General features: G+C 48.8%; 2 protein-coding genes across 3 annotated transcripts; one reads left to right on the top strand and one right to left on the bottom strand.

The window, feature by feature from the left end:
- Window positions 1-1,335: 1,335 nt before the first annotated feature.
- On the bottom strand, window positions 1,336-17,186 carry RAD17 (RAD17 checkpoint clamp loader component). 2 transcript variants are annotated; one of them, XM_038125072.1, is made up of 16 exons: window positions 16,824-17,186; window positions 13,656-13,913; window positions 12,354-12,437; window positions 11,518-11,674; window positions 10,893-11,029; window positions 9,735-9,787; window positions 9,518-9,643; window positions 9,358-9,427; window positions 8,598-8,706; window positions 6,436-6,630; window positions 5,919-6,004; window positions 5,491-5,637; window positions 4,930-5,076; window positions 4,104-4,224; window positions 2,858-2,915; window positions 1,336-2,065 (listed from the first exon to the last, which is right to left on the bottom strand). In XM_038125072.1, the coding sequence occupies exons 1-16, from the start codon at window positions 17,163-17,165 to the stop codon at window positions 1,873-1,875; spliced, it is 2,283 nt and encodes a 760-aa protein (XP_037981000.1). In that variant the 5' UTR covers window positions 17,166-17,186; the 3' UTR covers window positions 1,336-1,872. The 2 variants fall into 2 exon arrangements, with proteins under 2 accessions (XP_037981000.1, XP_037981001.1); XM_038125073.1 differs by lacking the exons at window positions 12,354-12,437; window positions 13,656-13,913; window positions 16,824-17,186 and having other exon boundaries at window positions 1,873-2,065; window positions 10,893-11,042; window positions 11,518-11,654.
- Window positions 17,064-22,144, top strand: AK6 (adenylate kinase 6). Its single transcript, XM_038125074.1, has 5 exons — window positions 17,064-17,191; window positions 18,232-18,324; window positions 19,373-19,431; window positions 20,390-20,535; window positions 21,076-22,144. The coding sequence occupies exons 1-5, from the start codon at window positions 17,140-17,142 to the stop codon at window positions 21,263-21,265; spliced, it is 540 nt and encodes a 179-aa protein (XP_037981002.1). The 5' UTR covers window positions 17,064-17,139; the 3' UTR covers window positions 21,266-22,144.
- The last annotated feature ends 86 nt before the right edge of the window (window positions 22,145-22,230 follow it).

Below are 22,230 nucleotides of genomic sequence, written 5' to 3'. Positions count from 1 at the left end.
TCACCCCAGCAGTAGAAAAGTGAGGGCGTTGGAGCGACGCTCTGTGCACGAGCGCCTGTCCAGGATAATCCCTGAGCTGCAGGACAGTCTGTCCAGAGAGAGGTGAGGCAGCTCTCAGCTCAGGGCTGCGCTCTGGGCACGGTGTTTGAAGGCTGGCCAGCAGCACTGCACTGGCAATGAGCGAGCAGTGCTGAACCAAAGGCGCGTGTGCTCGCAGCGCCTGGCTGGAACGCTGTCAGTGTGCTTCTGCCACGTGTGAGCGGGCAAAACACTCCCAGAGTGAGCTGTAACACTGAGATCTGCGTGTGCTGCCGGGGAGGAGAGCTGCTGGCACCTTCCCCTTGTCACAGCCACGCAGTGACAGTGATGCTGGAGACAAACAGCTCGGGGCACGCTCCCGGCAGTCCCATCCTGTTTGTGATTTGCACACAGAGCCCTACCAGCGAAAGTGAGGAGCCAGAAGAGCAGGGGGGCTGCACTGACCCTCCTTCCTGCCCCCCCGTGCTGCCAGCCCAGCCCCAGCCTCACCTGGTGGTGCTCACAGGGCACTGCTGAACACTCAGGCTCCACACAGTGCTGGGGGCTGCGTGTGTGCCCAGGCGGTGTTTTCACGTGACACACGTTGTGCACAGCAGCTCTGCACGCTGTAGCTCACAGTGCCAGCTGGGGCTGGCCAGGGGAGCGTTGGATTCTGCCCTAGCAAGGGAAGGGCCAGCACAGCAGCTGCAGTTAGCTGGTGCTACTGCAGAGAGAGCTGAAAAGACACAACAAAGCAGGGTGGGAGCGTGCTTGCGAAATGAAAGTCAGGATTTTGTGCCTGGCTGTTGTGCAGGAGCACCCCAGGAACAGCCCATCCAAACCACCGTGGGGAGACAGAAAAGGGTTAATGGCCAGGAACAGCCAAAGACATTCTGACTTGCTGTAATGAGTAGAGCTGTAACAGAATTTTAGACTTAGCAGAGAAATTTCCCCCTTCAGAGTTCAGCGACAGCTGTAGATGAGGAGACTACACCTGCCCCTTGAGAGAGGCCAGGTGCAGACTCTTTAATGGCATTAACCCGAGGCCAGGGTGGATAGACACGTGCTTTCTCCCATAAACAATGCAGGAATGCCAACGTGGCATTGCTAACCACAGCTCTCCACCAGGTGTCAGATACCAAACACAGATCAGTGTTCCCCCCAGCACAGCTGCAAGTCAAGGAGAAAAACTGCACATTACACATTTAACTTCCTACAAAGTACAACTTGTGCTTAATTGCTGCCTTTTCCCCTCTAAAAGTTATGAAAAATGTATTTCCCAAGAGGAATACAAAATAATCCATGGTACAACATTAGTTCCACTTATAAAGACATGAAGATCTTATTTATGTCTTGTGTAAGTCCGAGTACAAAACAGTATGGGTACAGCAGAAGTTTTCTTTACATCATCAGTATGGTGACTTTCCAGGTGTAAATTTCAGCCTCCTCTTTCCAGAAGGGCTCAACTTCCAAACAGCAGGGTTTTTTTTTTTTTGAGTGTGAATTTGAATAAACCCTCCAAATGCTGACAACGTGCGGAAGGCGTACTCAGGAAGCACGCTGCACAACTGCAAAGTATAATAAAACGTGTAAAAATACAAATAATTTAAGACTGACACTGCTGCTCTCTCGTCTCTTTCAAACTGATTTCAGTCCTTTATTTCTGTTGCCGCCCTCAGGCAGTGTCGCGGCTCAGCAGAGGCAGGAAGTGGCTTGTCCCTGAGCAGGGGGCTCAGCCGCAGAGCAGGAGCACTCCGGAGCTCGCTGGGGCTCGCAGCAGGCGTGGGCTGGCTCCCGGCCCCGGAGCACGGCTCGGCAGCGCTGCACGCACGGCACGGGGCGTGTGGCGGTCTCTCAGTCGCTGTCGTACTCCTCGATCCTCAGCTCCTCCTCCTCCAGCAGGGCCTGGGCTGCCACGGGCTGCGGCTGGCTGCCGGGCAGGTCGCTGCCGCTGGACTGGCTGCAGGGCAGCGCCTCGGCGTCGCTGTCGCCGTGGGACAGCTCGGGCACGCCGGGGTCCTTGTCACCCAGAGCTTCCAGCTGCAGCCTGCAAAGCAGCGGGGAAGCACGGCTGAGCCCTGGCAGAACCGCATTCCCTCCGGCAGAGGCACTGCCCTGCTCCCAGGAAGCAAACACCTACACTCCCCTGAGCTACTGAACACAGGGAAAAGGATGGCAGCACTTGGATCAGACACTGTGACACCCCACCAACTTATTAATGCAGATGCAAAATGTCAGCATCCACAGCTGCAGGGAAGCTCAAAAGGGACAAGGAAGTTACAGTTAATCAGAGAAACTGCACAGCTTGTGGCACAGAGCAGGGGGGTTACAGAGAAACACACCCCTCAGGGACGCTGTCCTTCCTCCCTGACTAACAACCAAAATGGATTTTAATGCAACAGCTGGGGGGCAGGGCAGTTCCTGGAAATACAGCTTGGAAATTGACAGTTAAACTCAGCAGCAGCACCAGGGACAAGCAGGAGATGCTCTGTCAGATGCCTCAAAGAACTACGTCCTGGTTAGGAGATGACAGTTTGTCTCATTGCAGCTGTGAACTTGATTCTTTGCTGGAACCACACCAATTGAAACACTCTTTAAATTCCAGGGGCTACAGAAGTGTAGCTGGGGCTCTGCTGGGGTAAATGAGATCTCTGATTCAGAGTAGCCTTACAGGCAAAACTTCTACAAGATTAAATCAGTGCAGCTGCCTGATTTCAGATTAAATAAACCTTTAAAAATACTTTGAATGTCACATCACAGAGCTATGTAATGAAAGGGCTCTTCCCCTTCATATATGACACAGTCTCACCTTTCAACTGCAGGCAGAAGTTCAGCTTACCTCCCAAAATGTCTTTTCAGTGGCAGCCTCCCCACGTCTTGGATAAAAGCAATCTGAGCTAAGAACACAGAGCCATGTGAGGTGGGTCATGATGAACAGACAGCTGAGCACACCAGAAAACAAACACTGACCTTACCCGAGTATTCCTGTCTGTATTTGAAATTTTTCAGATACCTAAACGCCACGCATGTAACTTTTTCCCCCCAAACTGTTACAGTGTACCACAACACGTTCACAGATGGCCTACACACCAAATTCCAAATCCCGGATATCCATCCCCTGTGTATTTATCATGTAGAGCTGTTAATCCACAGCCTTCAAATTTCACTCATCCTGATGTCAAGGCCTTAGTTAAGACATGATGCTTTTCATTAGAAACAATTAACAACAGCATAAGTGACCCAGCTCTCTAAACACTGATTTTTGCATTATGTATCACACAAAGTAAATTTTTCTGCATGAACTGTTTGCTAATGGGTTATCTCGGATTTAGCTTTTTATTTTTATGTACTGCAAACTGGAATTTTGCTTCTTTTATCTGTGAAAGGCTTTCTGAGCTGCTCTATTAAGAGTGTTGCTGTTACTGGAAAGGGTAGGATTGTATTCACAGGAAAAATGGACATGTACTAACTGAACCAGCCTAACCTTCTGGAACTAAAGAACCAGGTCATCTTTGTGGATAAAAAAGATGTTTTTGCAAGAAGGAAGAAGAGGCAGAAAAGTTGCTGGCAGATAGGGGTGTCAACTCCAGTAAAGGAATTCTTACAGCTTCCAGCAATTAGATTAATAAAAAGATGTGTGCTTGCCTGGTGGACAAAGCAGAGCTGCCAACCAAACAATGCATGACTAGAAGTGAATATGAACTATGTTTAGAGGCACAATAAATGGCTTTTGCTTGATTGAATCATGCAGAGTCCCTTGTCTTCTCAGAAAGGCATCAGTAAGCAATGAAGATCTAGTCAATAGTGGCTGCTGGGTTTCCAAAACTCTTCTCATCCAATCCTGCAGCAAGTGCAATCAAAGCCCTAAGTCTGGAGAGCACCTTAAGCTACAGTCTGACCAAGCTAGCAGGGCAGCTTTAATTTTGGCTGTGGTGCTTTGGGCATCACCTAATTAACCTCTGCCAGGAGAATGCCTCATGCTGAGGCTAAAACAAACAGTACTGACCTCCTGGCTTATGAAACCTGCCAGTATGTTTCAAGGGCAAAGAGAGTCCAAGATCAAGAGTGACCTTGATCCATCTTACCTTGGTTCCTCATTGGGTTTGCTAACATAGCAAGGTAAGGCAGCAGCTCTGTCTGAAGGCACTCGGGTGGTAAACAGAAGCTTGAGAACAGAGACTTTGCAGCAATGCAATTTTCCTGATACTGTAAGAGGAAGGGGGGGAAACACAAGTGAAAAACCTGGTAAAACATTAGGAATGTAGATGTTCTGTACCGTAACACACAGACTTTCTTCCTGCCTGCTGCAGGGAGCTGCTGGAAAATGAGACCAGATAAAGAAAAGGTAAGCAGTTAACATACCAATCTTAAAAATGGTAGAAGCCTTCCACTTTGCCTTTTATTGGGCATTCAAAAATACATATTCCTTGATTACACAATTCCCAGCCCACCAGGCCAATGCTTTTTGCCAACATGTTAGTTCAAAAGTAAAAAAATGCCAAGACCTGCTGTGTCACCTGAACAAGCTATCTCTGATAAACACAAAAACCATAACAGCAGACATTTCTTACAACAGTTCAATGTGCTCCAAACTGCACAAAACCAGACTCAGTTCCAGAAATACTTCACAGCACTTCAACTCCAGTTGTCTCTCTATTAATTTAGGATTAACACTCTCCCAGGAACATGCCAGCTTGGACACAGGCATCAGACTTTGTCACTGGCCTCCAGTTTATTTTTACATCAAAGGAGTGATGCAAGCTGCTCTCCTAGCAAGTGCTTTATAGAACCAGGCTGTCTCAAAATAGGGTATTTGACAAGTTTAGCACTGTGATCCCATTTGATCTAAACTACTCAACAGTCACGCTTTAGGGGAAAAAGAATGAAGAAAAACCCAAATCAGGGATTTACCTTTTTATTGATCAGGAACCACTGGGGTTTGTGCAAGGGTCGGAAGCCCATGCCCCCCTGCTGGTGGGCAAAGGCCCTGGAGGTGTTGGAGTGGATCACCCCCCGGGTAGCCACGGAGGCACTGTAGCTCTCCATCACAAGCCGTGCCTGAGAGAGAAACGGGGCCTTGGGTGAGCTCCAGGCAGCTCATCTGCTCTGAAACTCACACACTGGCACAGCGTGCACCGCTTCCTGAGGTTTGGATTCCTGCAAAACCTGTATTCAAAGCAGCTGAGAAAAAGGAAACGGCTTGATTCCTTCTTAGTACAAACATATCCTACTCAAAAACAGCTTCTGTAGTATCCTACAAACGCCACAGCCCATTGTAATAAAATGCTGACAGAAGCTGGACAAAACACTGGTTCTGCATCTCTTCTGCAGCTGATGTACTTCAGCATTCATTAACACCTCAAATCACACTCTAAGTTTGCAGCAAACTCTCAAAAATGCAGGGAAAAGCTGAGAGGCTCAATGTCCAAGTACTTAAAGACAAGTGTGTGCCTGGACCAAGGTGACACTTACACTCCAGTTACTGCAAAGGACATCAGCAGTGCTCAGATAGTCACTGGCTCTCACCACATCATCTATGTCAGAAAAAAAGTCCACGTAGTTCTGGTGGAGGTACAGATTGAACGTGCTTCCAGACATATGTGATTTCTCCACAATGTCCTGTGAGGAAGAAGAAAAGGCTGGATTTGACAGGTGGACAAGGAAAAGGACCCTTGTACAAAAAGCTGTGGTACACCTAGGCCAGGGAGTGGAACGCAGGGCCTGTGCAGTGATGCCCAGACACAAGGGGCTGGTTTGCCCCAGTGGTCCCTCCCAGGTGAGTGATTCCCTAACTTGGCACAGCAGGTGAGGCCAGAACCAAGCCCCACGTGGCTGAGGATGCCGTGGGGCCCAGCTGAAGCGTGGAGCCACTGCTGGAGCCACTGCAGGCTGAGCCATACCTCGGGCTGGATGAGCAAGGTGTCGCGGCGGTGCCCGGACAGGTGAGCAGGCAGCTGAGGGCACTCTGCTTCTGACACTGCTTCTCCTGAAAAGGATTGCACAGGCTTCATGTTCACAGAAAACGTCAGCAGCTGTCAGCTCCACCAGCAGCTGAATTATAGCATTTCCCAGCCCCAGAAAGCTCCAGGACTGGCACAGGTATTTAATCATTATAGTCAACATTACACAGTCAACTTAGCTGCATTAAGATTCATATAACAAATCTAACAGAATAATTTTGGTATTCCCTCACTTCACTGCTTCTCCTCAGCTGGATTTGGACCAGTTTTGGGAATTATCACCAAAATGTGCACAGCCAGAGGCATGAGGGACCCTGATGTAGCTGGCTTCATGCTGTTGTGACTGACCACACACCCTGAACAGAGCCCCATGCAAAGCCTTACTCTAGCAACTCCAGCTGGCAGCAGCTGACATGCTTTGCCCACTGAAAGGGAGGGTAAGTTGAAGTTTTCTTACTTTTGCAATAAATAATTTTCCCCAGAGCATGGAAAAGAAAAATGGATGCATCCTTGCCACCAATTGCTTGTATCTCCTGGTCTTCTGAGGTTTCACATTTACTTTTCTTTCTTACTTTGGATACTACTGCTTCCTCACATTTTATTGTGGAGCTCTTCTTCTTCTTTAACCAAAATTCTTTCTCCAATGAGCAGCCTATTAGTAAAATAATAAAAAAAAAAAATCAAGACAGAGTACATGATTCTGCAGAAGTTTTCTCTTTTATGCTGCTGCTGATGCTCTGTGTGAACAAACAGTACTAATAAAGGAACAGAACCATAAAAATGGGAGCACTAAGAGAAAATTCATTTATTAGGAACACAGCCCAGGCACCTCAATGAGCATCACTCCTTACCTTCATTCCACTTCTGTCCCTTAAGCCACAGCTGAGGTACCAAGTACTTTTCTGAACAATGAACACCTGTCTTTGAAAAAAGCCTTCAGACTTACCCCTTGTAGTTCTGATACACTCCCCACCTGACCATGTTTAAATTTCATGTTTATAAAGCACAACTACAAATATTTGTAAATTATATTTGAGTTACATACTGTTACTTCAGTTACACCCTGATCACTTATCAATTTTGTCTTCTGCTGGCATAATCTGTAGAATAACCTCCCTGAAATATCAAGTGGCAAAGAAAACCTTCCATTTAGGTGATTCTTCCAACTGCCTACACTCCTCAACAAAGTTCTGAGCTTCATGAAATGAAACCCTTATTCTACTCTAAATTAATAAACTTGAAAATTTCCACCCAAAATTTCATTTTGTGGCATTTGAATGTTCCCTACTGAGCTAAGTTATCCTTTAGGAATTTATTTTTCTTTTCTCCCACAATTACCACGGATCTATTTTACCCATGAACAGTGTTACAAAATGAATGTACAATGGTGCTCACATAGATACACACATGAAGAAACACACTTTATGTACATAAAAACAAATTATGCATGCTCAGGAGACCAGGAGGGAGATGGGGAAGCTCCCAGACTTGGATATTATCACTCACCTCACTGAAACACCTGCACAGCTACAGATGTTCTGCTCAAACACCCTCTCAATGTTAGGAAAATGTGAGAGGAGAATGCTCAGTGTGCTGTGACTCCAACAGTCCACACACCAAAGCTCTGAAGCTCTGCCTTTGTCTTCTCCCCAGCTAACTAACTATCATGGTTTTACATTTCCAGGGTAACTTGTTAAAAATAGCACAAACTGGTTATTTTAACATTATTTAGATTTTCTGGAGGATGTGTCCAGCAGTGAGATGCTGCGTGCTTTCCTCAGATATCACCAGTCTAATATTCACTCATACTCATGGCATAATCACCCCACTGAGAGCAATCCTCTGTTCTTCTGATTCACACAGAACAATCCAAGCCTGGTGCACCTGGACACGTCATCAGAATAATTCACCCTCAACATCTGCAGGTTGAATCTAGAAACTTTACTCTCTGCCTTGTGTAACGCAGCCAGAACTGCCCAGCTAATTTCAATATACCCTAAAACTCAAAATAAACACTCTCTCTGAAAAAAATGGGCTTGAAGCTACCTTTAATCTTGTATTCCACGAGCACATTTGCTATTGGCAAAGCAAAAGGGAGGAAAAAGAAGTGTGACAGTAGCAACACCATCACTAGCTCTACCACACACAGCAGAAGACAGTTGGTGAGTCTGTTTCCTTAGGCCTAAGTTTAATGTAAATGATGTCACCATTTCACAGTCCTGAGAATGAACAGTTCCTGAGCAATGAGCAATTGTAAAATGCTCATAAAATCAGCAGTTCAGGAAATGCAAAAAACCAAGTGATTAAAGTATCCCTTTCAAACGAAGGCTGCATTGCAGAAGCTTTGAGCAGCAAGCACAAATAGCAGAGCCACCAGGAGGAAAAGAGGCTGTCTCACCAAGTCACACCAGCACATGCACACGTGTGGTGGTTTAAGCCCAGCCTGCAGCAGCTGAGCCCCACTCAGGCCCCCACACACCCTGTGTTTGTTCCTGCTCCACAGAAGCGTGTCCAGAATGTTTTTGCAAGCCACCCACCCGTGCTGCAGCTGTGAACAGAACCCGTTTTCAGCAGAAATGGGGAAAATATCATTTCACCTAACAAAACCGTAGTTTTTACCTTTTGTAGAGGAAAACTGAAGGCTGTTTATTGCGCTTCTTATGTCACCTGAACATCCTCTGCAAAGCAGCTCCAGAGAAGGTCTGTCAAGGGTGTAATTCTCTCTGTTCTGCAAGGAAAAACAGCAACAGAAGAAACAGGGAAAACAGCAATATTCAAAGCAACAGAAGAGCAGGAACAGGAGTATTTGAACATGTCTCTGGGAACCCACCCCTGACACACACCATGAACAGACACGTGAATTCCCACCGTGTGCCCAAACCATGGAATACTGTGGAGTTTAAAAAACTTAATCCGTTTCGGTACACTGTCACAATTTGTAAAACAATATTAAAGAGAAAAATGCACATAACTCTCGGCAAGGTGTTACTTAATACTTGATTGCTTGTAATCAAAACCGGTCAGGAAGAATACAAGATTTAGCTCCATGACCTCTTCTGGCCTCACTGGATACATGAAAGATTATATCTCTTCCTTATTTGTTATTTGTTTCATTTATATAGTTACTGTAATAACCAGAGCAATTTTCAGAAGCCACGTTGCAGACTTGGACCACAGATCAAGTGGAACTAATCTTAACAACAAGGTATCTTTCCAGATTGTTCCTTGCTTTCTGTAACCCTGGGGAAAACATGTTTTTTTTTTTTTTCTTTGGGGAGATGTGGGGCTCTCCTGTCAAAGATCAAATACAGTAACAAAAATAATAATATTTTGATGTGGTCCTAGCCCTGCAGAGAAGTTATGAGCTTTGACAACTTACCATACAGGCTTCTGCTGCAGCTATTCGATTGAGAACTTTCATCATGTTTGTTGGTGCAACAGGCTTGAAACTGTTGAATTCCATTAAAAAAAAATAAAATTAATGAGTTTCTAACCTCTCAGTTACTTGTGCCATGTTTTAATGAGGTAGAAGATCTCACCTGATATTGCATATACCCAGCTCCTCTACAATTTCAGCGGGGAACAGTGACCTCTGGTTGCTGTCTCCACTGAAGTTATCTGAGATTATAAAGACCAGGGGGCACCGACTCCTACGAACAAAACTCCTGCACAGCAGAACAACAAAACGTGATTAACGTCAAACTCCAGCTCTGCAGGTCGCTAAAGATCATCATTAACAACTCATTTGCCACTGACCTGAGGATTTCATGCAGGCTGCCAGGATCTCTGTAGAACTGGTTAGGAATGTCCTGTCCAAAACAGAGAGCTGCTGTCATGGCATTCAGATGTAAATACTCTCCTCCACAGACTGACTGTCATGGCACACCACCCTACCACACATTTTTAACTGCTGGTTTGCTTGCTGCCAACTACATTTAAACACAGCTGACACTGGAGACAGTCAGAGGAGCAGCAGGGGGAAACAAGCCCAAAGCACAGCATGTCTCAAGGAAAAGGATCATCTGCAATGAAATGATTTCTTGCTGTCTCAGTTCCCTAGGATACAGCTGTGGGTGACGGCACTGCCTGTGAACAGGAGTTTCACCCGCAGGAAAAACGCTCCAGGAAGCAGCTCCCTAGGGGAAGAGGGCAGGACACCCATGGGAGGTGTGACAGCACCTGCACAAGAAGGTGACTTAATAAAGACAAGTCTCACGAGGCTCTGCTTCCTAAAAGCCACAGTGCATCACATCACCCTGCCAGAATTTCTGTCTGCTTTGGTCTTGAAAGTTTACAGACAACCTGACTACCAATTTCTAAAATTTCTCTTGGGAAAGAATTGAAAAGCTCAGAAAGAAATTGCTATTAAAACACAGTTCTACACAAATACAAATAAAGCCCTGTTCTGTACCTGCTCAGTTCACACCTGTGCCCTAACCAGCACCACCCGTGTAAAACCAGGGAGAAAGTGCTGAATTTCAACTGCTCCTGCTTGCCTTCATTCTCAAGTGTCCCCTGCACTCTCCTGCACCATTAGAGAACAGGAACAGTGGTGTTTTCCACTCTTCCTGTTTATACACATACACATTTCTAGAAATTAAATCATCCAGAAATGTGGGGATGACTTCTCCATATTGATCTGAATACAAGATTTTTTCTGATACTGTGTTAAGCATTTCTGTGCTCACACCACACTCCCATTTCTGCCTCACTACTCGCCTCTGGGGGTAACTACCTACAGGCAGGGTGTGGCTCTGGAGTGCTGCAGAGACACAAAGAGAAATGAAGATCTCACCCGCAGCAAAGCAGGCTCACTCTGGGAAACACCAACCCAGCGTCTGAAGCCAGTCAGCATGCCAATATTACAGCAAAAGGTACCGTTTTAAACACAACATTGCACAAGTTTTCACTTACTTCAACAAGAATAAGCTTTTTATCATTTTCTGAGGACTCCCCAAGCATCTGGAGTTTGTTATACTTATTTGCTCTTAACAGAAAATCTTGAAAGAGAGCTGCTTGGGCCTGACTCGGAAACGTATGAAAATTTGAGTCTGAAAAAGAAAACTAATTAAAAATAGGTATTCTGTATTATGCCAAGTAAAATATAAATACCCACATGAACTAATACCCACCCGTGCTATTTTCTGACAGCACCACTGAGCTAGCCCTTTGGCAAACATGTGACAAACACAGGAGAATTTCTAAAGGGGTGTAAATAATTCAACTGAGGACCCAGACAGAGACACTTACCTGTTTTCATTTATTTGGTTCAGATTATAACCAGGCTATTACAGAGCTCTCTGTACTGACTGGAATTGTCAATTATTTTGGACTAAATGCTGTAAAAAAACCCCTAAATCTCTTTCCAGATAAAAGCCACAGAAAGCTTCTCATTAAACACTAAGGAATGGACTTACATGGAGGTGGATCTGATTCATAAGTGAGAGAAACAAAGCAAAAATACAAGATAGAAAACCCACAAAAGTAACTGGAAGGGGAAATAAAAGGTTAAAAGAAATCCCCCCCCCAACATACTTACCATGGCCAAACATGTTCCTCAGGTCTTCCTTTGTGAAGTCTAAAGAGAGTGGATTGGTCCATTCCTGCACCTGAAGGCCAAGATCTCTGGCTAGAATTTGCAGCGTGGCAGTTTTTCCACAGCCAGGAGGGCCAGTCAGCAGCAAGACAGAGCCACCCTGACACAGAGACACAAAACATCATCGCGCGTGTGACAAGCAAAGACTGACAGCTGGCTAGGGATGAATGCTGGCTGAGCTTTCCCTGATTCTCTGGCAAGGGTCCTCTCTCCCAGTGAAACCCCAGTCACACATTTTGTGCTGTTCATTCACCTGCTGAGTTCTCTCAGACAGAGAGAACCAGGCCAGGACTCTGAGAGCCTTGCTCAGTTCCTGCTGCCTCAGGTAAATAAAGTGCACGTGACTGGCAACCAAACAGACACAGACCTGAAGAACCAGCTCTGGAAAACACATGGCAAGGCTGGCAGTTTGTGTCTAAGAATGCCTCTTATCAATGGAGATTAAAAACATCCTTACACCAGCTCAGTGCAACTGGAAATGTGTCACGAGACTTAAACATCAACCTGGCAGAGGCAAAATGCAGCTTCAAGCACACACTGAAGAGCTGTGCTTCACCACTGGATGCCAGCATTTCTGAGCCAAATCAGAATCCACCTCCTAGGAGCACAAGGCCAAAATAAATCTATGAGCTCTAACCTATGTTCTTAGAGTATTTCCTACAATGCACAAGATACACAGTCGCTGTCTCCCTCAGCTGAGGTTTCTCTCTAAACTTGAAATTGCATCCAGCTCGTTTGTATGGTTTGATGCCTCCAGGTACAGATTTCAGCAAGTTTACCTGCTTTGGCTGCCTCTGAAATATGTGTGTTTTTAACCAGCTTTCAACCTCCTCAATTTTCTTCTTTTGCACGGCAAGGTCATTCTGAAACAAGGTTAAAATACATGACAGTTATGAATTAAACTCTTGGTTCCTAATGATGAAATTGAATGGAATAAATGCTGGATAGAGCACCAACAGGCATGGTGGCGTGTGCTCCAGCTACGTGTGTGCCCTGCCATGCCAATCTCATCCTGTTTCCTCAAACAATCAGTTTTCCATTCTCTCTAGTCAGGAAATAATGAGCTATTTATTATTCTTTAACTGGTAACACTACAATCTTGTCTGTGTCAGGATCTAGTCCTTTTCACTTTTTTTACTCTAATCCTGCAGAGGTTTTTGTAATTTCTGCAAATCCCAGGTAGCTTGGAACACCAGATGTGCCTGGAATCCAGACAGGTTTGAGAGTTTGCAAGGGGACTGACAGGAAACAACACCTCCTGAGCAGCTTGTCCTGCTCAGGAAGCCTGGGGGAACGTGTGTCTGCTACAGACAGGGAGCTCTCTGGGGTCAGGCAGGTAGTGAGTCCATCAGCACTGGCAGCAAACCTGACAGTAAAAGATTTGAAAATAATAGAAATCATGGAAAAAAAAAATCACCTAAAAAAATCATCTAAATCACAGGAAATTCGAAATTTGGGGAGTTAGAAAGAAAGGTAGGCTTGGTAAACCCTGGGAAATGTTAGGCCTTGTGTTTGCTAGATCACTGTGTAATCAGTAAATGATAAATGATATGATTGCTAGATGTGATGGTTGTTTAGTAATTAGATATGTAATTATTGTTTAGTCATAAGAAGAATCATGAGGAACTACGTTAGGGGTTTGAGTGGGATCACGAGAAACCCATGCTTGGATGAAATCAAAGCATACAACAGAACAATGTAAGTTTCAATAATTAGTATGTAGTTACAGAATGATACGGGTATAAAAACGTGTTTGATAAGGGTATAAAAACGTGTCCATCCCGAACCATGGCGGGTCAGATTTGGGTCAATGATTAATATGTAGTTATAGAATGATAAGGGTATAAAACCGTGTTTGGTAAGGGTATAAAAACGTGTCCATCCCGAACCATGGCGGGTCAGATTTGGGTCTGTGCACCCTGACAGCCAGAGCTGTCCAGCAGAAGCACCTGCATGCAATCATTCTGTGATTCCATGCTCCTGAACGCTAGCAAACCAGTGGCCCAGAAGCCCTGTGCTCTATCACGCCGGGTGTGCTGAGAGGCGAGCACAGAGGCACAGCACCTCCAGCACTCTCCCACCTGGCTTTCAGGCCGGTATCTCTCCACCCAGGGCAGCTCCTCCAGGGCCTGGCTGCGGCAGGGCGGCTCGGCAGCTCCCGGCTTGGCTCTCTTCCTGGGAGGAGCCGCGGCTCCGCTGCTGTCCGCGGCGGGGCTCGGCGCTCGCTGCTGCTGCCCGCGGGCTCGGGCAGCGCCGCTCCTCCGCGGCCTCGGGGCGGCGGGGGCAGCGCCCGCGCTCCCCAGGCAGCCGTCGAAGGGATGCGCCAGCCACTCCGCCACCTGCGGGAACACACACAAACCCTTGGGTGGGAACACAAACCCTCCTGCTCTCACCGGCACAGCTACCCCTGGAAAATGGGATGTTTTTACCGCCCCTGATCCCTGGCAGTGCCCAAGCCAGGCTGGATGGGGCTGGAGCAGCCTGGGACACTGGGAGGTGTCCCTGCCATGGCTGGGGTGGCTCTAGGGGGGATTTGGTCCTTGCAGCTACAGCTGGTGCGGGGTTCTGTGATTCTTCTGTATGAAAAGAACAAGCTGCATCGTTGTGGCAGGAGCATTCTGCAGCAAAGTGGCGAAATCAGAACAAGGGGAGAACTCCACGAACACACACGCAACCTAAAGAACTAAAAATTAATGGAAAAGCAGCGTCAGCTTACTCAGACCACTTTTATATGATGGTAATGTTCGCACTGTCTCTGTGTAGTCTTCAGTGTGTGGCACTTTCCCCCACTTTTTACAAGATTTTAAATATTAAATTATTATTTATATTTAAATTATTTATATTTACATACAATTATTCATATTAAAATTATTTCTATTAATATATTAAATTATTAAAATTACTTAAAGTATTAAAATATTGTTTACATTTATTTATATTTACATAAATTTTTTCTATTAAAATTATTTATATTAATGTACTAAAATATTTAAAGTATTTAAAATATAAATTATTATTTATATTTAATTTATTTATATTTACATAAAATTACTTATATTGAAATTATTTCTATTAATACATTAACTTATTTTAAATATTTCAAATATTAAATTATTAATTATATTTAAATTATTTATATTTACATAAAACTATATACATTAAATATTTCTAATAAATATTAAATTATTTTAAATATTAAAATTTAAATTATTATCTGTATTTAATTTATGTATATTTACATAAAATTATTTATATTAAAATAATTTCTATTAATGTATTAAATTTTCAAAATATTAAAATATTAAAAATTTGTTTATATTTAATTTATTTATATCTACATAAAATTATTTATATTAGAATTATTTCTATTAATATATTAAAATATTTAAAATATTTAAAAATATTTATATTTAAATTATTTATATTTACATAACATTATTAAGATATAGATTATTTATATTAAAATATTAAATTGTTTTAAATATCGAATTAAATTTCAAAATATTTTAATTTTTTTTTAAAGTTACCATGCAACCATTTGTGCACGGAAATTAGAAACGTGTGGCAGAGGACAGTTACCGAGGCAGCACGCGGAGCCGCAGGCAGCACGCGGAGCCCGCAGGCAGCAGAGCCGCAGGCAGCACGCGGAGCCGCAGGCAGCACGCGGAGCCCGCAGGCAGCACGCGGAGCCTGCAGGCAGCACGCGGAGCCCGCAGGCAGCAGAGGCTCTGCCTGCCAGGGGCTCACACAAGCTCTGCCTGCACAGCCCCCAGAGGGAAAGGCAGGAGGGGGGGTCATGCTGCCTTTGGGGTGAATAATGCTGAAAGCAGCCCGACTCCTCCACGCCTCAATTCCACATCCTGAGAGGCAGCTGAAGCTGTGGCAGAGCTGGAAAAATCCCCAGAGAAAGCAAAACCAGGAGACACCACTGAGAGCTGCTGAGCTGGCCCAGCCTGGCACACCTGGCTGACAGGGCAGCACCTGGAAAAGCCCATCCCAAATTTCACCAGTGGCACCTCCTGGTGTTTCCCTTCCTGGGGGAGGGTGGATTCCTGCTGCAGGGGCACGATGTGATCCCTGAGAGCCATGTGGGTGGGCCACTCTCTGCTCTGAAACTTTTTGTAGCTGTCACACAGCCACCCCAATGCTCAGGGTCACAGGAGGCTGGAAAACGCCTCCAAGAAGTAAAGGCCAGCCTTTCCCTTGCATCCCCACTGCTCAGAAAATTCCCACTCCAGCCGTGGCCGCACCGTGCACTCGAGCAGCGCCTGGACTGTGCAGGGAGCAATCCTGGTGTAGAGCTCTTAGCCCAGTCACTATCAAACGCATCTGCTTTGGCAGCCTCAGTGCTGCAGGGCGAGGCTGCGTGAGGCTCAGGGACAGCTGCACACCCCTGTCCCTCTGCCCTGTCCCTCCGTCCTGTCCTGGCCAGCTCTGGGGCTGGCACCACACCCAGCTGCACCCCGAGCCCTCTCTGAGCGGGTGGAGAGCTGCGGGTGTGGGGTGGTTCACAGGAGGTTTTGGGGGGGTCTCTCCTCCTCACAACGTGACTGCCCTGGGCTGTGATGGGGTCCCAGACCCCAAATCCCCCCAGGCTGGGACCCCAGACCCCAAATCCCCCTATCCTGGGACCCCAAATCCCAATTCCCCCCCCGAGCTGGAACCCCAGACCCCAAGTCCTCCCAGGCTGGGACCCCAAATCCCTCCAGGCTGGGATCCCAGATCCCAAATTCCCCCCCAGGCTGGGACCCCAAATCCTTCCAGGCTGGAACCCCAGACCCCAAAATCTCCCCGGGCTAGGACCCCAATTCCCCCCAGGCTGGGACCCCAGACCCCAATTCCCCCCCAGGCTGGGACCCCAAACCCCAAATCCCCCCATCCTGGGACCCCAAATCCCTCCAGGCTGGGGCCCCAGACCCCAAATCCCCCCAGGCTGGGACCCCAAATCCCCCCGGGCTGGCACCTCACTGGCATAAACCTCTTCCAGCACTGGTTCTGCTCCTCTCTCTGCGGGGTTTGGAAAGCCGGGGGGCGTGGGGCGCTGTCCGGGAGGTTTTTGGGGCTCCTCCTGCACTTTGTGACTCGACGGCAGCTTCTCTGACGAGCTGCGTCCGCCACTCGCTCCGTCCCGTGAAAGCGGCGTGTCCCTCCCACACCAAACCGAACCCCTCTCAGTAAAAATCACACCAACCCGCACTGAAACAGGACAAACGCAGAACCCACGGAGCAGCGTCCTTCCCCACACCCACCTCCGCCGGCCTTCCCGGGCCGCCGCCGGACATCCTCGCCCGGGGCGGGCCCAGCCGGCGACCCAAGGCCAGCGGGCGTGCCCCGGCGCTGCGGGGGGAGGGCGAGCCGCGGTGCGGCTCCTCCCGGTGCGGCGCGGGGTCCCGGAGCGCTCCCGCTCCGCTGCCGCCGCTCCCGCCCGGCCGCGTCCCCTCACACGGCCGCAGGGGTCCTTCCTCTGCGCCGGCGCTTAGCTGCCCGCGCCGCGCCGGTGACGCCATCAGCGCGCGCGGCGGCGGAGGAGGCCCCCCCCGCGCACGTGTCTCCAAGGCGACGGGCATGGAGGCGAGCATGGCGGCGGCCATGAGGAGGCCCAACCTGCTGATCACCGGTGGGCACCGCGACGGCGGGTGCGGGGTCCGCGCCTGGGCTCCCTGCGGGCTGCGGGGCGGCTCCTAGCCCAGCCCCAGGGGGTTCGGGGCGCGGGGCGGCAGCCCGGAGGGGTTCGGGCGCCATGGGAGCAGCAGCCCGGCTGGCCGAGGGTGCGGGGGCGCAGCTCGGGGTGGTTCTGCAGCTTTGCAGCTTTCCTCCTTCACGAGGCTGCTCCGTGTTGGCTGAGGGCTTTGGGAGGAGTGCGGGTTGCCCGTGGGTCCCGCACGCTGTGAGTTCCTGCTCACGGCCCGAGTTCTCTCTCTGCTTTCCCCTCTCGCTCCCCTCGCCTGCCTCTCTTTGTCCCGCAGCTTTTTGCCGCTTTTCATCCTGTGGAAAGCGCCAGTCACTTGGTTTTAAAACTTTAAACGTTTTATAGTGATAAAATGGTTATAAAGATAGCGACGCAATTAGAGTAATAACAATTTGGACAATAGAAGACAATAAAAACAAAGAGTTACTGACAGTCCGGGTGCCTTTTCTGGGCAAAATGAGCCCGAAAAAGGACCCACGTAGAGGATTAACCCTTAAAAGCAGCAGCCTGTTGCATATTCATACACCTCACACATGATGCAGAAATTCCATCCAAACACAGGATTCTGGCTGGGCAGTGTCAGCTTCTTCCTCTGAATCCTAAGAGGTGGGAAGAAGTTTATTTCTTCTGATAATGGAGCAATAAATTCCCTTTCTCTGAAAGACTGAGGTGTCCTGTGGCTGCTGCCTGGTGCCAGTACCTCATTCCTTTCTTTCAAAGAATATCCCACAGCATAGTTTCCATTTTAACATTATGTTATAACCTAAAACTATGTTTGAGAAAATTAACACAGCATCACTTTCAAGCATAACACATACAACATTCGTTTTAATATTTGCAAGAAGCCAGCCATAAAACGCGCATTTTTCACACCCTGGGCTGTCAGAAGGCTGCGGGTGAGCTGGCGGGGGCCGTGTGGGGGCACCCGAGGCTCTGCCCTTACCTTGGGCTGTGCGTTCGCTCCGCAGGCACGCCGGGCGTCGGGAAAACCACGCTGGGGAAGGAGCTGGCCTCCAGAGCTGGGCTGAGCTACGTCAACGTGGGGGACCTGGCCAAGGAAGGTGAGGTGCCACGGCAGCCCCCGGGCGGGGGGACACGCTGCTGGGCTGTGGGGGGGGTTCACAGGGGTCCCAGGACGAGGGGAGAGAGGAGAATCGTGACTCCGTGTTCCAGAAGGCTGATTTATTATGTTATGATATATATTATATTAAAATGCTATATTAAAACTATACTAGAGGAGCAGAGAGAAAGGATCCATCAGAAGGCTGGGCAGGAACAGAAAGGAATGAATAACAAAGGCTGTGACTGAGCAGAGTCTGAGCCAGCTGCATCCTTGATTGGCCATTAATTAGAAACACCTCCATGGACCAGCCCCAGGTGCACCTGCTGCACCCCACAGCAGCAGGGAGTTCTTGGTTACATTCCATTCCTGAGGCTGCTCAGCTTCTCAGGAGAAGAGAATCCTGGCAAAAGGATTTCCTTAAAATATGTCTGTGACACTGTCTGGGGCACCTCAGCTGGGCTGTGGCACAGGAGAAGCTCCAGGGAGAGCTCAGAGCCCTGGCAGGGCCCAGAGGGGCTCCAGGAGAGCTGCAGAGGGACTGGGGACAAGGATGGAGGGACAGCACACAGGGAATGGCTCCCAGTGCCAGGGGGCAGGGCTGGATGGGAGATTGGGAATTGGGAATTGTCCCTGGCAGGGTGGGCAGGGGCTGGGCTGGAATTCCCAGAGCAGCTGGGGCTGCCCCTGGATCCCTGGCAGTGCCCCAGGCCAGGCTGGACACTGGGGCTGGAGCACCTGGGGCAGTGGCAGTGTCCCTGCCGTGGCAGGGTGGCACTGGGGGGGATTTGGGGTCCCTCCCAGCCCAACCCAGCCTGTGATTATGTGCAGTAAATGAACTCCCTTCAGCGGGCATGTCTGTGGCAGCACACGTGGTGCTAAGCAATCAATAACAAACCCATCCTTGCACGGGTTTGTGAACAAGGCCTGCCCTACCCCGAGCTCTGCCTGCTGCCTGCAGTGTCCCGAGACACAAGCAGAGATGTGAGTGGCTGTGGTGGCTGCTGTGGCAGCCAGCAAACACGCTGTGTGAACTCTCTGTGCTGCAGGAGAGCTCTACGAAGGCTTCGACCAGGAGTACGAGTGCCCCATCTTGGATGAGGACAGGGTGAGTGCAGCCCAGGGCCGCCCCTCCACTCTCTGGGGCTGGGCAGGTGAGGCTGATCTCTCTATATGCAGGGCAGCTGAGCCCCTCTCTCTGTGCAGTGCAGGTGAGCCCCCTCTCTCTCTATGCAGTTCAGGTGAGCCCCTCTCTCTCTCTCTGTGCAGGGCAGGTGAGCCCCCCTCTCTGTGCAGGGCAGGTGAGGCTGATCTCTCTCTCTGTGCAGTTCAGGTGAGCCCCTCTCTCTCTGTGCAGTTCAGGTGAGGCTGATCTCTCTCTCTGTGCAGTTCAGGTGAGCCCCTCTCTCTGTGCACTGCAGGTGAGCCCCCCTCTCTCTGTGCAGTTCAGGTGAGCCCCCCTCTCTGTGCAGGGCAGGTGAGCCCCTCTCTCTGTGCAGGGCAGGTGAGCCCCTCTCTCTCTCTGTGCAGTGCAGGTGAGCCCCTCTCTCTCTCTGTGCAGTTCAGGTGAGGTTGATCTCTCTCTGTGCAGTTCAGGTGAGCCCCTCTCTCTCTCTGTGCAGTGCAGGTGAGCCCCCTCTCTCTCTCTGTGCAGTTCAGGTGAGCCCCTCTCTGTGCAGTTCAGGTGAGGCTGATCTCTCTCTCTGTGCAGTTCAGGTGAGCCCCCCTCTCTGGGGCTGTGCAGGTGAGCCCCCCTCTCTGTGCAGTTCAGGTGAGCCCCCCTCTCTCTGTGCAGTTCAGGTGAGCCCCTCTCTCTCTCTGTGCAGGGCAGGTGAGCCCCTCTCTCTCTCTGTGCAGGGCAGGTGAGCCCCTCTCTCTCTCCCTGTGCAGTTCAGGTGAGGTTGATCTCTCTCTGTGCAGTTCAGGTGAGGTTGATCTCTCTCTGTGCAGGGCAGGTGAGCCCCTCTCTCTGTGCAGTTCAGGTGAGCCCCTCTCTCTCTGTGCAGTGCAGGTGAGGCTGATCTCTGTGTGCAGCTCAGGTGAGGCTGATGTCCCTCTGTGTGCAGGTGGTGGATGAGCTGGAGGCCAGGATGAGCGAGGGAGGCGTGATTGTGGATTACCACGGCTGCGACTTCTTCCCCGAGCGCTGGTTCCACATCGTGTTCGTGCTGCGCACCGACAACTCCTGCCTGTACGACAGGCTGCAGAGCAGGTCTGTCCCCAGGCTGGCTGTCCCCAGGCTGGCTGCCACCAGGGCAGGGCTGCTGTGGCACTGCACTGAGCCCAAAAACGCCTCCTGGTGTGCTCTTCAGTCACTCGGGGTCACCAAATGTGGGGAGTTCGCAGGGGTCCCAGGATGAGGGCAGAGAGGAGAATCCTGACTCTGTGTTCCAGAAGGCTGATTTATTATGTTATGATATATATTATATTAAAATGCTGTTCTAGAAAAACAGAGAGAGAGGATTCATCAGAAGGCTGGGCAGGAACAGAAAGGAATGAATAACAAAGGCTGTGACTGAGCAGAGTCTGAGCCAGCTGCATCCTTGATTGATTAGAAACACCTCCCATGGACCAGCCCCAGGTGCACCTGCTGCACCCCACAGCAGCAGGGAGTTCTTGGTTACATTCCATTCCTGAGGCTGCTCAGCTTCTCAGGAGAAGAAAACCCTGGCAAAGGATTCTCATAGGAATGTCTGTGGCATCCTGAGGCTGGCTCTGTGCCTCACGCTGCCTCTCGCTGCTCTTTCTCCAGGGGCTACACGGGCAAGAAGCTGCAGGACAACATTCAGTGTGAAATTTTTCAGACTCTGTACGAGGAAGCCGTGTTGTCCTATAAAAAGGAGATTGTGCACCAGTTACCCAGCAACACTCCAGAGGACCTAGAGAGAAATTTGGATCAGATTATGCAATGGATTGAGCAATGGATGAAGGACAACAACTGACTTCTGGTGAAACAGTAACTGCTGGATCTCTTCTTGGGAGGGAGGGTTTAATGAGTTATATTGATAATTTTTGTATTGTAAATGAACATGAGTTTTGTTGTAGCTGGCTGGGGAGCAGAAGAGGGTTCAGACTAGGTTGTGAGGATGTGTAACAGCACCCCGGGAGGCAGCAGGAGAGCTGATGCAAGTGACTGAAAGGATGAAAATGAGGCGGCTGTCCCATGTAGCAGGAGCTGTGTTCATAACTGAGAATTCTTTGGACCTTACAATTAAAACCAAATCATGAATTCCCTGTGAGGAAACGGTAAAATCCTGGTAGCAGGTGCCAGCTGAGGCACTTTTGATTTCCTGAGGGTGGAACAGTGTCCTGGAAAGGAGCTGGTTTGATGCTGAGCTGTGGCACTAAAACTGCTGTGCTCCACTGTGGGGACGATGCAGAGTGCAGGGCAAGGTGGGTCCTTTGCTTTGGAGGGAAGAGAACTGACATGAGAATTACTTTAAAATTATTGCACGGAGCTTTGGAGACTCCTTCATGTGTAAGGAGACGTCAGCTGTGCGAGCACTGCTCTGGAGTGTTAAACAATAAACTGTTTTCCCTTTCTTCTCTGTCCTGCCCGTCCCTGTCCCAGCTGTGGGAAGATGACCCGGGAGATGCTTGCCTTGTCGGGACAGACCCGCAGGGATCCCGAGCAGGGATCTGTTGTGGCTGCTGTTGAAGCCTGGGCCCCAGGGGGCAGGGCTGCACAAGGAACAGGAAACCTTTCCTCACAGAAAAGCTGCCTGGAAGGAAGGCCTTGTGAAAGATTCTGTAGGAAGTACTTGCTTAAAAAAACCCTTTATATACACGAGTTTGGGTAGTAAAGCAACTTTCTTGAAAAATTCTGTAGTGAGGAGTGTTGCTGTTACATATTTACATCTTCTTTTTTTTTTTATTCCAAATGAGCTGTTTGGTTTTTTGGGTTCTT

This window comes from Motacilla alba, chromosome Z (assembly GCF_015832195.1).
Source record: "Motacilla alba alba isolate MOTALB_02 chromosome Z, Motacilla_alba_V1.0_pri, whole genome shotgun sequence".
Lineage (NCBI taxonomy): Eukaryota > Metazoa > Chordata > Aves > Passeriformes > Motacillidae > Motacilla > Motacilla alba.
This window is presented reverse-complemented; position numbering and strand designations above follow the sequence as displayed.